The sequence below is a fragment of the Cyprinus carpio genome, chromosome A16 (assembly GCF_018340385.1).
Source record: "Cyprinus carpio isolate SPL01 chromosome A16, ASM1834038v1, whole genome shotgun sequence".
In the NCBI taxonomy this organism is placed as follows: domain Eukaryota; kingdom Metazoa; phylum Chordata; class Actinopteri; order Cypriniformes; family Cyprinidae; genus Cyprinus; species Cyprinus carpio.
The window spans coordinates 11,452,583-11,468,950 of NC_056587.1; the positions used below are offsets into that span (position 1 = coordinate 11,452,583).

At 35.8% G+C, this 16,368-nt stretch overlaps 1 protein-coding gene across 1 annotated transcript; it reads right to left on the reverse strand.

Moving 5' to 3' along the window:
• Positions 1 to 1,458: 1,458 nt before the first annotated feature.
• Positions 1,459 to 16,368, reverse strand: LOC109082822 (ATP-dependent translocase ABCB1-like). Its single transcript, XM_042772631.1, has 28 exons — positions 16,169 to 16,368; positions 15,947 to 16,056; positions 15,540 to 15,603; positions 14,890 to 15,043; positions 14,734 to 14,785; positions 14,452 to 14,643; positions 14,191 to 14,362; positions 13,385 to 13,509; positions 12,859 to 13,030; positions 12,531 to 12,644; positions 10,653 to 10,763; positions 10,434 to 10,559; positions 10,138 to 10,341; positions 9,876 to 10,046; positions 9,582 to 9,743; positions 8,619 to 8,780; positions 8,147 to 8,290; positions 7,925 to 8,029; positions 6,832 to 6,909; positions 6,660 to 6,743; positions 6,132 to 6,335; positions 5,952 to 6,052; positions 5,696 to 5,836; positions 4,174 to 4,330; positions 3,688 to 3,885; positions 2,964 to 3,170; positions 2,264 to 2,410; positions 1,459 to 1,951 (listed from the first exon to the last, which is right to left on the reverse strand). Exons 2-28 carry the CDS (start codon positions 16,003 to 16,005, stop codon positions 1,754 to 1,756), a joined length of 3,804 nt encoding a protein of 1,267 aa, XP_042628565.1. The 5' UTR covers positions 16,006 to 16,056; positions 16,169 to 16,368; the 3' UTR covers positions 1,459 to 1,753.

Sequence of the window (16,368 nt, forward strand, 5' to 3'; positions counted from 1 at the left end):
ATGGTCAGAATCTTAGAAGTAGTAAATTATAAGGTAATAAAGCTCCTAGAGTTTAGAGAAATTTGCTCACTGTAGAGGGTGTGCCCTTTCTCAGTGTCTTTCATGCAAATCAATCTGTCCCTAAAATTCTCCACGTCTAGGCCTTGATCAATGCAAATTCCCATTGTTAGTTCCTGTCTCCAGTTGGGGGATGTTTGTCTTGGTCTGAGAACTTAAGGAAATGTTACAAGAAGATCAGAGCAATTCTGAAGCCAGATGAGCCCGTAGTGTGCAGTGTTTATACACACTACACTATGCATCTTTCTGAAGTCAGGTATGCATCTTGTACTCTTAGATTTATCTTTGAGATTTTTTTATGTGCTGTATTGATTATCTCTGAATTGACTGTGTAATTGGCATAATACAATTTACCTGACCAATAACAAGTTGTCACATCTGACATTATGACTTTTAGAATCAGGAAATTATTTTCTGAAGTAGATTTAGTGAAGACGTAGGCTGTGCCACAAAGGAAACATAAAGGGTTAACTACAATAATCAAGTGTCAGAATAATCAGAAATGGACAAACAACGAATTTGCATTTAAACCTAAATTCAAGGTCATAATAAAATGTAATCAGATTAGAATTTAATAGAAATTAAATTACTTTGTGCACCAAAATAGACAGAATGCCCAGGAAACCTTCAGCCACCAATGGAAGCTTTCATTGAGCCAATTGGGTGGACCATACATGATTTTATTGTGAATGAATCATCCATTCATGTTTTTTTTAACCTCTTTTTTTCTTAACTGGATCTAAGGGTGAAATGACAGACTTCTCTCTCATGATTTATGTTGGATTTTTCCAATAATTTTGTCCACTTAAAAGCAACACTTTCTTAAAATCAACTGCAAGCTCACATTCAGATCTGCCTTCAGTCAACAACTGATGAAAAGAACAATGCCTGTCCTAAATTTGCCACATGTATTTCATTGTGTATTTAAATGTCATTTATAAGTACAAAAAAAAACTCCACATTTTGAAGTCTAGTTACAACTTTTATGAGTGATTGTAGAATATGAAATAAAATGAGGCTAATGAAAAATGCAATTTTTATTCTAAACTTTTTTTTTTTTTACAGTAGACTTTTACAGAATGTGCGATAAGAAAACAGTGCCATAAATAAACCAGCCTTATTCTGATAAATATCAAGGCACCACACACAGAGAACTCTATAATGGAGTCAGCCATCATAACACAAACTTTTTGGTCATCTTGAAAAATGAGAAACCATGGCAACATTTTTGGTATCAGGCACCAAGGGACAAATTATTTATGTATATATAAAATTACTGTACATTATGTAAAAACAATATTCAATATTTTTTGCTGCAAGTACAAAGTGTGTGACCAGGAAGTGAGAATATGGTAGTGCTTGATAGAACGGTTAATACAAATACACTTTTTTTTGTTGATGTTTAATACAATTAAATCAGCAACAAGAAAGCACTGATTTGGATTAATGTTATGTCCTAAAACTGAAAAGTACAAAATGACAAGGCACTGATAGCTACACAATTCTTAGTCAGATCTCTGTTCCACTAACATTACACTTGGACACAAATGTCCACATCCTTATTATTTTCCCGGCTTCCTGTAGTAATGCCACATAAAATGAGCCTACCAAATAAAAAATACATGCCTTCAACCACAGGAGAGCATTTCTATGGAATATTTTCTAGAATCTTCATGTGCACTGCTGCTCTTGACCATCAGTGTCTCATTTGAGAGGTGACGAGGGTGTAGTACGCCCCCTGCTTACTGAGGAGCTGCTGATGTGTGCCCTGCTCCACCACGACCCCGTTTTGGACCACAGCTATAAGGTCTGCATTCTGGATGGTGGACAGCCGGTGGGCTACGATGATACATGTGCGGCCCTCACGCGCCTTATCCAGAGCATCCTGCACTATCTACTCACAGAGCACAGAGAAGAGAGACAAAAGGAAGTTAAGTAAGAGAAATACAGTATCTTCACTATTTTTTAGCAGGTGTGACTCTGACTTGTCCTGTAAATCCAGAAGCAGCTTGAATACTGTCTGTATGGACAAATAACCAAAGTCTATTCTTTTTGCAAACTCATAGCTTTGATTTCTGCTTGAAACCATTGACATTAAAAAGTTCCCTGTGAGAGCTTAAAATTTCATGTAATGAGTTTGGCTATAGTATATAACCGATTTGTGTATGAAAAACGTATTCTGCTGTTGTGTGAACTGTGATCTTGCCTTCTCACTCTCAGTGTCCAGAGCAGATGTGGCTTCATCTAGCAGTAAGAGTTTGGGGTTGCGGAGAATGGCCCTCGCTATAGCAATACGCTGCTTCTGCCCTCCTGACAGCTGTGTACCTTTATCACCTGCTTGCGTCTGGTATTGCTGCAAACAAACCACACAATATTATTTAGTAAAATTGTAGACAGTCATTTAAATATTCTTTAATTTTTTTTAAATAATTCTCTTGGGGTCACCAAGGCTGCATTTATTAAAAAAAAAAAAAAAAAAAAAAAAAATTTAATAATGTGAAATGTTATTACAATAACTGTTTTATATTTTAAAATATTGTATAATATATTTTATTATATGAATTTTCAGCAGCCATTTCTCCAGTCTTTAGTGTCATATGATCCTTCAGAAACCAGTATGATGCTTTTTTATTATTCTTTTCAGTGTTGGAAACGGTTGTGCAGTTATATAGTATATAGTATATTTTTTCAGGATTCTTTGATGAATAGAATGTTCAAAAGAACAATATTTACTGCATTTGAAATAGAAATCTTTTGTAACATAAAAAAATCTTTGCCTTTACTTTTGATCAATTCAATGTGTCCTTGCTGAATAAAAATATTTGTAAAAAGTAATTAACTTAAAAATCTTACTTGACCCCTGACTTTTGAATGAGGTGTACATGCGGATGATGGTTGTACTGTACCTGTGGCAGCCCCTCTATAAAGGAGTGTATGTTAGCAGCCTTAGCGGCCTCTTCGATCTCCTGCTGGCTGACTTTTCTGCTGTTGTCTCCGTATGCAATGTTCTCTGCCAGGCTGCAGTCAAACAGCACAGGCTCCTGGGAAACAATGCCAATTTGCGAGCGCAGCCAGTGGATGTTCAGTTGCTTTGCGTCATTGTCATCCAGCATCTGTTAACAAAGAGTAACTGTTACCAGTTTGGGCTAACCATGGTTTATTATTGGTATAACACACTTCAATGCTTCTTTATTATATAATTCCAATTTCCAATTTAATATCTTGCTTTTGGACCTAATAGCTAATTATTATTGTGCTATAATAAAACAAGAAACGGAGGTTAAAAGCGTGTAAACAGGTCTGTGTTAAGGTCTGAGTCATAAAGTTTTGAGGACCTGAAGGTTTCCTTGTCTTTTGGTCTGCCTTATCCTTGACCTTGAGAGAGGTAATAAGATATTCACTTCCATGGCTGTTGTGTATTTAGTGTGCTAGTGTACTGAATGACAGTGAATTTGCGTGAATGGCATCTTGCTGAGTTGGATCAGTGATTAGACACTGTAAAACTAAATGTCAATTTAGGTAACTTGGGTAAAGACATTAACATATCCATAAAATATATTAGATAAAATATGCTAAAAAAGCTATAAAATGTGGTCTCTGAGATACTTGTTTGTATGTGTGTTCTCCTACCACGTTGCCCTGCTGAGGGTCATAAAATCTCTCCAGTAATTGGATGGTGGTGCTCTTGCCACAGCCACTGCTGCCCACGAGGGCGAGAGTTTGCCCCTTCTTCACCCGGAGCCTAAGACCTTGCAGCACTGGTACATCCGGCCGAGATGGGTAGTTAAAACGCACATCTTCAAAACTCACATTGCCTTCAAATTTATCCTACAGAGATCACAGGAAACAGCTACATTAGTGCACATTTGTGTTTATACTAGTGTCATCATTGTGTCTTGATGAATGCATTGAATGACACTGATATTTATGTGAGCAGAGTCCAGCTCTGCCTGAGTTTTATCAGATTAGGATGGAGCTGCAGAAGTGGTAAATAATTAATTTCATGACAGGCTTTGGAAACTCTGTGATTAAGACTCACTACAATTAGAAACCTTTTTATCATGTATTAGGCATACAGTGTATTCTGGTGTTCAAGTGTGTGCATTAAAGGAATACCAGCTTGTCTCCGTCCTCTGAGGCGTTGTCAATGGCAGGGACTCTGCTGATGAGCATCAGGACATGAGAAGCAGCCATCTTGGCCTTGGCGTAGTTTGGAGTGAATGAGTTTGCCTCTCCAACAGCCATTGCTCCATACACCACAGCTGAAATCACACTGAGAGACACAAACACATATATCACACAGGGTTATAATCGATATCTTAAAACTTATTTTATTTCAGCTAGTTGCCAAGGCAAAATTTCTCATTTTTATTTAGCTTAACTTGAAGTACTAAAAAAACTGAATACACTAAAACCAATTAATAAAAATTCACAAAACATGAAAATTACTAAAACTTTAACTAAAATTAGTGAAAACAAAATAAAATGACATCTAATTCAAAATATTAATAAAACCGATAATATCATATTAGTAAAACTAAAATAACACTGACATCACAACCTATAGTAGGGCGCTATGTTTTCCGCGATTTGGAAAATGCTTAGTTCAGTAATAAAATAGGAATTTACTGTATAATGCAGAATGTCACGGAATTTGTCAAATTTTGGTTGAATAAATCAAAGTAGGTCAGTACTCTTAAATCAAATGGCGATAATTACTAGTGTCTGTGAATATTAAACTGCAAAAAGACTTTCATGATCTGTGTTTCTCTGTGTGTATGAAATGGAATCCAGGAAAAAAAAAGGAATTTGGGAAAAATAAAATAGAATTTGGGAAAAACTAAAATGGATTTTATAGGGCCCTACTATTGTATCTAATCAATCTACTGACTATACATTACTAAAATACAATGCACTGTTTCATTTGATTTAATCCATTTGCACCGTTTTTATTACAGGTTTTTAATTTAAAATAATTTTCACTATTGTTATTTTATTTTACTTTTTAAAGTTTTGTTCATGGCAATAAAGCTTACTAAACTGAAATTGAATTAGCCTTATTTTCAAAAAAATTACAGTATTGACTGAATGACAAAACTAATGTTTTCCAGTAATTATCAATCAGATTATACTCCATATACAATATCTATGTGTAGCCCATCTTTATTAGACTCTGGGACTATGGGTAAACACTGCTATTTTATTGCTATTTAATAATTATTTCTCAGTTGAAAAGCCCACTTGTTAGATCACATGGATCCTCTTGAATCTTCTATCTGCAAATGTAATGAATCACCAGCCTCATTTCTGTCTTGTCTAAGAGAATATCTACATCCACTGCTCATCTGGATAGTTTATTCTGACTCACGTTTATTTCTGTAATCATTAACTGATTGTGTAGAAACCAGCAGACTTTGGACCTCCCAATCTGCTCCCACTTAACACCTGTACTGTAGTGTGCTTTAGCTTGTGTGTGTGTCTCTACTACTTGTCCTCATTCACTTCTGTGTAATTTGTACAAATCTGAACTACCTATAAAATGCATTGTAGACAACACTGGATCATGACTTTTTTTTATTACATATTCTTCAGTCTGTTGTGAGAGAATCTTATAACAGTCATGTATTGAGTCACTTACAGGAAGACGCCTTCGAAGGTCATCAGCTTTTGTTCAATGAGCCAAGAGCCGAACTTGAAACAGCCAGCATAAGCAAAATAGATCATCGCTTGAGAGACGGAGAACGTCAGGCCGAAAACATGTGCTTTTTTCTTAGCATTTCTAAGGAAATCAGACAAACATCAATTATCTTATCATCAATTCTCAAGCACATTTTGAATCCTAATAGATATAGAATACAATTTTAAATAATTATTATTAGTCGATTTAAACATACTTGTACGGCACAACTAAGTTTTCCTCATACAGGCTCTCAAACTTGCTCTCCCTGGTTAAAGAAACCACAGTACGAATATTCTCAATGGCTTCTGTTGCAATCTGAAATGGAAAAAATACATTGCGGACAAGGTAGTGAATTTAAGTTGTACTGCATTAAAGTATAAGCATAAATGCTCACCTTCCCAGCTTGCTCAAGCTCTTTCCTGTCTTTTAGAGCATGTCCTGCAAGTAACTTCATCTGGATGGCTCCAGCCACAGCCATGATTGGCACAATGGAGAGAATGAGGAGGGTCAACTGCCAGCCGTACACAAATGAGATGATAATGGCGGTGCCCAAGTTGGCCACATTCTGTGCCAGTGTTGCCAATCTTATACCTGTCGCCTGTTGGAAATAAAGTCAATGTGCCATTTGTGATGAACTACTGTGTTAAAATGGTATCAACAATTTTATTTGAATTTACAGTAACACATAACTTAATTTCTTAAATGTAATTAACAGTATTTAATCTGTACCACATTTGTAATACAAAAATATAGTTTTTGACATGTTAAGAATGCACACTAAACTGAAAACCTCTTGAGCTTAAAAATACAGTAAATAATACATGAAGCAGCCATTAGTGATGTATCAATTTAGGAGCTTGGCACAAAGTTATGTGTGGGACTATGTGTTACTCTTGGTGGTGAAATTGGAAATGAGACTTACGCCCTGCACTTGAGCTGTATCCGCAGCCAGTCTGGTGGTCAACGCACCCACATTGTTCTTAGTATCATCATACCAACTCAGGTCCTAAAATACACAAGACAGGTGTTGTACTACTCTCTATCAGCAGACATTCATAAATAGCTTGAATGGTCTATGTCTATTATCGTCTCACCTGTCTCATCATAGCATTAAATGATTTTAACCTCAGTCGCATGGTCAGAATCTCACCAGCTTTCCCAAAACAGTAACCCTAGAAGAAATTACAACATTGAAATAAAAAACTGAAAAATACCCCAAATGATGCACAATTTCTTCCCGCAAAATCCATAGAAGTGCATTTATAAAAAAAAGACTCACAAAATCACAAAGTCTGCAAAAATATTATTAAAATTTTTGAAAGAAGTCTCTCATGCTCACAAAGGCTGCATTTATTTGATAAAAAAAAAAAAAAAAAAACAGTAAAACAGTAATACTATGAAATATTATTACAATTTACAATAACTTTTTTTTTCTGTGTTAATATATTTTAAATGTTATTTATTCCTGTGGTGGAATAAGCATGGTTCAGCATCTTTACTGCAGCTTTAGAAATCATTCTAATATGCTGATCTGGAGCTCTAGAAACATTGCTTATTATTATCAATGTTGAAAACAGCTGCTTAGTATTTTTTGTGGAAACAGATACTTTTTCTGAATTCTTTGGTGAACAGAAAGAAAAGAAAGAACAACAATTATTTGAAATATATTTTTTTTGTAATGTATTTATTTCAAAGCTATATGATTATATAATAAATTATGTAACTTTAAATCCTATTTTAGTACATTTAAATAGACTTTTTTATATTCATTTTTTTTCTATTGTAAGAGTCAAATGTAATCTTTTAGCATTTCTGAATTTTTAGCAGCGGTAATTTGACTAGATAAATAATTGACAGATCTGTCCACTATTAATTTGTGTTTACAAAGTGGTATTTCACAACAGTCAGCTTTTAGATAAGAACATGTATAAGATGCACCTCACAAGTATGCTTGTCAGAACAAATCATTTCTTTTGAAACACCTCACATGAAGACCTTATGTGAATCTATATAAACCATCCATCTCGGAGTCTACACTTTTGAACAGAATGGTTAACAAGATGGTACCCAAGTAGATTATTATTGTATATAAGGTGTCTTAGTCAAGTTCTACAATTTTTGTTTAGCATTCACGGTGGTTTAAATTTACTGTGTGTTCAAACACTGATGCTGTAACACAAAACAAACCTTGAAGAACAAAGTGAAAAAGGACACAACCCCAATGGCAGCAAACAGCAGAGAGTAGAGCTCACTCCTTTTTCGTATAAGTTCCTGATCTGTCTCAGCAAACACCTAGAGAAGAAGAAGAAAGAAGAAGGAAAAGTAAACTTATGAGGAATAATGTCTCAGTACTGCTGACTGTCAATAATGGCAATTATTATTAATATTTAATTTCCATGAACAACATACAGAAATTATTTTAGAGTAAATGACAGAAAATGCAGGCTCCAAGCCTCCGTTTATGGTGGCACATAAAACTCCAACCACTATGTACGGCCATTCCGGATGATTCAGTTTTAGGACTGTCAGGAAGGAGACGTTTGGAACCTTTTCCTACAAAGAAAAGAGAACAAACACAAAAATTATTTCTATTAAAATATCTAATCATGGTCACAATTTGATAAAAAAAAAAATACAATTTCTTTGCAGATAACATATTAAGTCTTGAAGTTCCTTTTTAAGAAAAGAAAACAAAACCAAACAATTTAATTTATGAAGACACTTGTAATGGGATCTATAGAACATTTATAAACAGTTCTGTTTGGTTTTGATTGAAATTACCCATAAATAATGTCTTATTCCAGTTACTGAGACACATTCTCACACAATGATTAATAAATTCATAAATGTTGGCCATTGTTGTCTAGACTCAGTCTCGTACCTCCTTTGTCTGTTTCTCTTTATCCTGCTGATCTTTTTCTGAGCCACTTCTGGATTTCTGTCTGAAAAGTGTGCTATCATTCAGAGAGCTGACTGAGGGACTCTTCTCATCCAAAGTCATCTCCTCTTTGCTCTTCTCTGCATCCTCTGTGCTCTTAAACATCTGTGATTTAAACAATTTAAACTCAAAATAAACCTTTTTAACATTCTGTTATCATGCATAGCTCATCAGAGAATGTGAAATAAATATTTGATTTAATAATCTTTCAGCAAAATATAACAGCTTGCTTGCCTCTGAAACTTTTCTTTTCTGCTGCTAACCAAAGCAGACAGGACCAATACCACTAGACTTAAATGTCAGCATGTTTCAGCTCCAAATGATCTAGTCCAATCCAGATCGATAAACTGCATAACATCTTTATAAAATGTGTCACATTGTGGAAGTTTAAAAGGCTGATCACAATGACAGTAATTCCACCATCTGAGATTGTCATGTAACTGTAGTATTGGTTGCCACTTGATTGCAATATTTGACGGAGATCACATGAGCTTTACTACCTGCTCAGTATCTTTGATAGCCACTGTTACTCATGTTGCCTCAAATAGGCAACACTTGTAGAACATGAATGACTTCTACTTGCTGTGACTCCGCAAATCACTGACAGACAACGCCCTTTAATGTTATGTCCAAACCATTTCACAGAAATATTTTCACCTTTAATGGACAGGACAGTAATGGACAGGACAGTAAGAGGAGAGACTGAAAACAACTGGGAGGGGAATAGGACCAGGAAGGGACCTTGATTCGGGACTCGAACTGGAAATCACCCAATTGCAGCTCCTCCATATGTCAGAGCATTGCCCACAAGAAAATAGGCTCTGACAACCTTTCATATTCAACAACAACATGCCACAGTTTTATACAGAGCTTGTGTGTGTATGTACTGTACTGTGGGTTTCTAACCTGCATAGTAACAAGAGACTGGTAGATTCCTTTTCTCTCCATTAGTTCGTCATGTGTGCCCAATTCTACAATTTCACCATTCTGGAATCCAGCAATGACATCAGCATTTCGAATAGTGGACAACCGGTGAGCCACTATAATGGTGGTCCTGCCCAGCCTCACCTATACAGATGTAAAAAAAATTAAATAAAATAAAATTAAATATTGATATATATACACACACACACACACACACACACACACACACACACACAATATTTCCAGTGTTTTTCTGGACTGCTATAATTTTGTTACCTTATCTAAAGCTGCTTGCACAATAGTCTCACTCTCGGCATCCAGAGCAGACGTAGCCTCATCAAGAAGGAGGATTTTTGGGTTTCGCACAAGCGCTCGTGCAATAGCAATACGCTGCTTTTGTCCCCCACTCATCTGGGTGCCCCTCTCTCCAGCTAGAGTCTCAAATTTCTGAAAAGTCCAGAGATGGTCAAAGCATACCTGATCAATCTTTTGTAATCAGACTGATCAAATTGCCTCCTTAAACAAGGTCTTATCTTACATCTGGGAGCTTCATGATGAAGTCATAGGCATTAGCTTCATGTGCGGCCTGCTCAATCTCCTCCTGGGTGACATCTTGCCGGCCATAGCGGATGTTTTCTGCGATGGTTGTGGCAAACAGCACCGGCTCCTGGCTGACAACGCCAATCAGTTCTCTCAGACCTCGCACGTTCAGAGAGCGAATATCATGGCCATCTATAGTTACCTGAGGGGTTAGAGGAAAAGAAAAAGGAAAGTTTGGATGGAGAACAGGAACGTCAAGGAACGTTTTACCTCTCTGCCACTCTTTGTACTTACCGTTCCTTCCTGTGGGTCATAGAAGCGCTGTAGCAACTGGATTGTTGTGCTTTTTCCACACCCACTGCTACCCACCAAAGCAATGGTCTGTCCACTCATGACTTTAAGATTCATGCCATTCAGAACCTACAAAGCCAAACACAGCCACAGCTGGAGTCATTTCATTCTGTAAAGTTATTTTGTTAAAATGGTTTTTAATAAATCATTTGATGGTCCTACTTTCACATCCTGTCGTGAGGGGTATGTGAAGTGAATGTTTTTGAACTCTATGTTTCCTTTTACAAAATCAAGTTTGTAGCCTTCCTCCGAGAAACTGTTGATTTTGGGTTCCTGTTGGTGAAAAAAAAGATTGCAAGAGAAATTTTTTATTTTTAAATTTAAATTCCAGTAAGGGATAGAGGTAAGTTCACAATCAAACCTCATTCAGACTAATAGACATCAATATCACACTAATTGCTCTACTAGAAAAATTGTTCCCTGTCGTTTACTATTCATTGGATCTCAGTAGGGAACCACCTCTGATCCTGAGACCTGGCCATTTTTCATGGTCCTAAAATAGGGCTCTATGATTTCTGCCATGCGGAAAACACGGACGGAATAGTGGAATCCAGTCAAAAAAATTAATTTTACTGAATAAAATGGAATTTGTCCAATTCTGAATTAATTAATCAAAAGTAGGTCATTACACTTAATTGAAACCACTATGTGGACTAGTATCTGTAAATATTAAGCCGCAAAAATGTTATTTAAATATGATTCCTGCATGTTCTGTGTGTCTGTGTCAAGCGGCAACCTTCCGGTCTCTCTCTTTATATCTTTATAAAAGTTAAGACTCATCCACGCCCTCCTAAAACGCCTTGTTTAAACACGCCCCCACATGTCTATGTCACTGTGTGGGAAGATTTGCAAAACAAATGTTCACGCAAAGAAAGAAGGCGGAACTTTGATTCATACTGTAGAATTGTTGCACGCCATGTGATGGATACGCTGTGTGTTTCATTGTGAAAGCGAAACTACTTTGTTTGGTCTTCCAAAAGAGGACACAACTAGAAATTTGTGGTTAAGTTGTATTTACAACACTGTTCAAGAACAGTTCTACCCAAATATTTAAATGTGTGCAACCCATTTTATGGAGGACCAGGACTGCTTCCTGGGAGTGTAGTCTACAATGTCGGTGTTCTGACAAATAATGCTGACACACAGCCTGTAAGTACGTTTTTATATTTTCATATTTAAAGGATTTGCCACTGATGATTTAAACGTGAGTTTTGAGCAGTGCGTGTTGTTTGCCAGTTCTATGAGCGCGTGGTTGTATGTTTAACGCTGCCATTTCTATGATCACAGTAATTATGTCCCTACTGACACTGCTCTTCAGATTGGTTTTATCTTGTCGCACCGAGACACACGGCATCACAGTTTGTTAAGGGGCGTAACATTTCAATCACATGCTTGAGGTATTCAGCCAATCACAGTGCACTGGACAGCTGGCCTATCAGCATACACCTCGCTTTTCAGACCAATGAGCTTTGTAAAAATGTACGCATTTCAGAAAGGCGGGGCATATGGAGAAACAGTAATGTACAGTATGTGGAAAATAATGTGTTTTTTTAACCTTAAACTACATAAACATTTCATTACACCAAATACACTAAATAATTTTTAAGCAAAGTCATATGACCCCTTTAATATTTACAGGTTTTTCATGACTATGGGGACCATGATTAAGCTTATGTTATCTTTTTTAATTAGTTATATTCTTGGCCTGCAGCCTTTTAATAGAAATGCATATATTGCGCTGTGACAATTACTGCAGGAGAATCCAAATCTGAATAGAAGACATAAAATGTCAATAAGCCACAAAAATCACAGTGCTATTTTTAGAAAGGTGAAGTGTTTAGTTTGTTTAGATGGGAGGAATGATCAAATTTCAGGTTTAAGGCATTATTAAACTTTTTAATGCAGGTAATAAAATACCAATATCCTGTCTAACATCCCAGGTAGATCTTCTTCTGCACTGGGGACAGCTGTTTTTTCCAACAATTATGTAATATAATATCCTGAAAGCGCTAATGATTAGCTAACAATAAGTTTACTCACATGATCAATGATTTGGAAAACTTTGTGGGCAGCCCCTCTTGCACTAGAGAAGGACTGGATGTTAGGAGACGTTTGACCTATGCCGTAAGCCCCAATTACGACTGAGAAGAAAATCTAAAACAGAGGAACAGAATATGCACTCATGAGGCAATCTCATGCTTATTTAAAAGTCTGCTTTAAGTTCCCATGAAGAAAACATAACCACTTGCTATTTATGATGCAATAATTTTGGGGATTTCAATCCTATGATATTTGAAGCATGAACAATATGACTTTGGGCTTTAATCAGAAGACCACAGTGTCTTGTAATAACCCTGCTGTGACTCACAGTTAAAAGCATGCCGATATCATACTCTCCAGCCAGGATAAGAGTGCTGCCATACCAAAAGGCCAGTGCATAGGACATAAAGATCATAAAGAATGTGAAGCCCATAGCAATGTTCACAGTGATGGCCTTCCTTATGCCAATGTTCTTGGCATCCTCTAAGTTTTTGTGATACCTTGGAAGAACAGAAAAAAGTTATTTATTATCTTTGATGCAAAAAACATGATGATCAAACTGATTCCCCACCCTCTTCCCCAAGTTTATCCTATTCACCATATGGGACAACAAATTAAACTTTCAAGACCAGACAATAAAGTGATAAAACCAAGTTGTCTCCTTCGTAGCTACCTAATCTTTATGGTTCTAAGATGGTTTGGCAAATGAGCTGGTTTAGGCTTAGGTCATAGAAAGGTCAGGTGTTTATAACTCTGTGTCATGTACCACAAAACAACTATGTGTGTCCCCATCAGAATTCCACTAAGAAAAAGTGCTGACGTTCTTTGAGAAACAGGATGACTTTCAAACACACCTCAGTATCTCTTTCTTCTGTCCGCCAAAGGCAAAGACAGTTCTGATGGATGACAGCACTTCCTCAGCCACTGCTCCAGCCTTGGCGTAGGCCGTCTGTTCCCTCGACGTGAATGATGTCATCACCTAATGAGGCAGGGATACAATGTTGCTTTATCATTGCATCAAATAACTATATTAATCATTTTATTTATTTCATTTATGTTTTTGAAAGAAATCTCCTATGCTTACCAAGACTGCATTTATTTAATCAAAATACAGTAAAAACAATTTAACAGTTTAAATTAAATTTCACAATGATGACAAAGCTGAATTTTCAGCATCATTACTCCAGTCTTCAGTGTCACATGATCCTACAGAAATCATTCTAATATGCTGATTTGGTGCTCAAGAAACATTTCTTATTATTATCGATGTTGAAAACAGTTGTGCTGCCTAATATTTTTCTGGAAACTGACACGTTTTTTTCAAGATTTCTTTAACGAACAAAAAGTTCGAAAGAACAGCATTTATTTGAAATAGAAATAATTTATAACATTATAAATGTCTTTACTGTCACTTCTGATTAATTTAATGCATCCGTGCAGAATACCTTTTTTTTTTATCTTACTGGTGTCAAACTTACAGCTATAATATCCGTGTATTTGTCATTGTAGACCATTTACATTATTTTATTCTCTTTTCCAGCTAGGTAGAAAAGCATCCAGTAATAAACTAAAATAGGGCTCTTGAAGGGCTCAATGTGAGTCAGGAGCTTACTATGGATATAAAGATATTTCAACTCTTTATCTTTCCTTTTTATCCCACCTTTCCAATGATGGCAGCTGAGATCCCAAGTAAAGGGCTAATAGCAAGGATGACGAGGGTCAGCTTCCAGCCTTTGACAAAACCAATGATTATGCCAGCTAAAAAGGTGCTCAGACTCTGAAGCAACATGCCAAGCTTATCCCCAATGCCTTCATTTATTTTGTAGACATCACTGCAGAGAAAAAAAAAAAAGAGTGTGATGTAGGTATGTGTCATTGTGTGCATAATACGTTGATAAATGACTCTTATTATACATCATACTCTGTGAGGCGTGTGTTTAGCTGTCCTGTCTCATTGACATCAAACCAACCGATCTCCTGTTTCATGATGGAGTGAAAGAACTTCTTTCTAAGTTTCTTCACCTGACGTCCTGCAGCAAGTGTCCAAAAGGCCACCTGCATATATGCTGCCACCAAAACTACAAATCCCATGATGCTGTAGTTTATAGCATGCCTGAGATGGAGAAACAAGACTATCATACACTTAGAAAGATTTGTAAATTAAATTATAACATAAATCCAATGCAAAGCACAGTGGTCCTACCTTGTCATCTGCTCTCCTAAAGTCTCATTACTGGACTGTGGGAGGGTGACGTCTAGAAATTAAAAGACCATATGTTATTGTTAGTTTTAGGAAAACCTCACAGATTTCTTCATGAAACAACAGTATATTCATGAGACATAACATTTAGACACTCACTGGGTGGAAGGTTATCTGCTATTGTATCATCCACAAAGCTGTTTGTCATGTCTCCAAATACAATAACCATGAGAGGAAGAACTGCCCCATTGGCCATGGACATGATTGTGCCAAGCAGCATCAGAAAAATGTCGACACCATCTGCATAGCGAAACTGACACAAGGACACACTCCTTTGAGAATAAGTTTGTCTTAAAACATTTTGATATCTATTTTTATTAATATTGATATTTTTATTGAATATTAAAAATAAAATAAAAAACAGCTGCATGATCAAGCTCAGAATTACAATCTCATGATATGAGCATTAAAGCATTCATAGAAAACCTGCAATCAATCCCTAGACAGTTCAAGGGATTTAGTCTTAAAGCATTTTAGTGAAATGAGTCCATGAAATTTCAATCACAAAAAATTACTTCTCCACCACATCCATTTTTAATTTAGGCTTATTTAGTTTAATTTTATATTTAGTCGTAGTTAAAGCATTGTGGAAGTTTTAAAAAATATATATATTTAAAATAAAAAAGTATTTTTTTTTACCTAAAATGTATTAGGATATACACCTTTACGGCTGTGAAATAATTTATTTCACAAATCACAAATAATAGTAGTACTACAAATACTAATAATATATTTAATATTTCACTTACTATCTGAAATGGTCCCACCATTTCCACCTTTTCATTCTCGTCTTCCTTGCCATTCTTCTCACTGCTGGAAATAAATATCACAATTAAGCTTGAAAAATTTAAAAAGCAAAGAAAAAATAAATAAATACAATTAAATAATTCACCTAAAATAATAATAAATTAAATGTAAATATTTTTAATCATCCTGTCAGTAACTATATACAGTTTTTTACAGTTACATAGTTTTTCTTGTTGACTATAATGATCTAAAACTTATGTGAGATGAATATGTTATGCCAGGACATGAACCAATAAACCATAATTACAGCTCAAATTAATGTATTTGTAAGAACAAATGGCTCTTAAAACATCAATAAAACATCAATGTAATCTGCCTTGCTCTATAAAAATAAAGTCATTTACAGTACCTTACATCTCCATCCTCTTTTTGGCCATTTGATAGTTTCAGTTTATCCTTCTTGCCCATGTTTGCTGTTATTTCCGATCTGATAGTAGGTGTTAATCTGGAGTGTATGGTGTTTTTTTTTTTATTATTATTATTTTTTTAAGAACACAATATAACACACCTTACAATTACAGGCACCAAAAAAAAAAGTTTTCTGAGTTGACAGATTAAATACTGTTCTAACCTGCTAGCATACACAGAGGACTTCCTCCTACTCAATATTAACCATGTTAACAGGTCGCTTAACATATAACTTCAAGGTGCTATAACTGCCGAAGAGTTCAGAGTACTGAAATGATAAACTTTGCCGGTTCCACACTGAAATATGTGTGCTTTTAAGCGTTCAAAGTCCGAGAGTGTTCACGAACGTGACAGTTTGGAGCG

Bases quoted from the DNA above. Each gene is read 5' to 3' on its own strand.
- LOC109082822 (XM_042772631.1), bottom strand. From the start codon at position 16,005: ATGGGCAAGAAGGATAAACTGAAACTATCAAATGGCCAAAAAGAGGAT. The intron at 13,031-13,384 runs GTGTGTTTGAAA...TGTTCTTCCAAG, and splicing joins CAGAAGAAAGAGATACTGAG to GTATCACAAAAACTTAGAGG. The intron at 10,764-12,530 runs GTGAGTAAACTT...TTTCACCAACAG, and splicing joins TTTTCCAAATCATTGATCAT to GAACCCAAAATCAACAGTTT.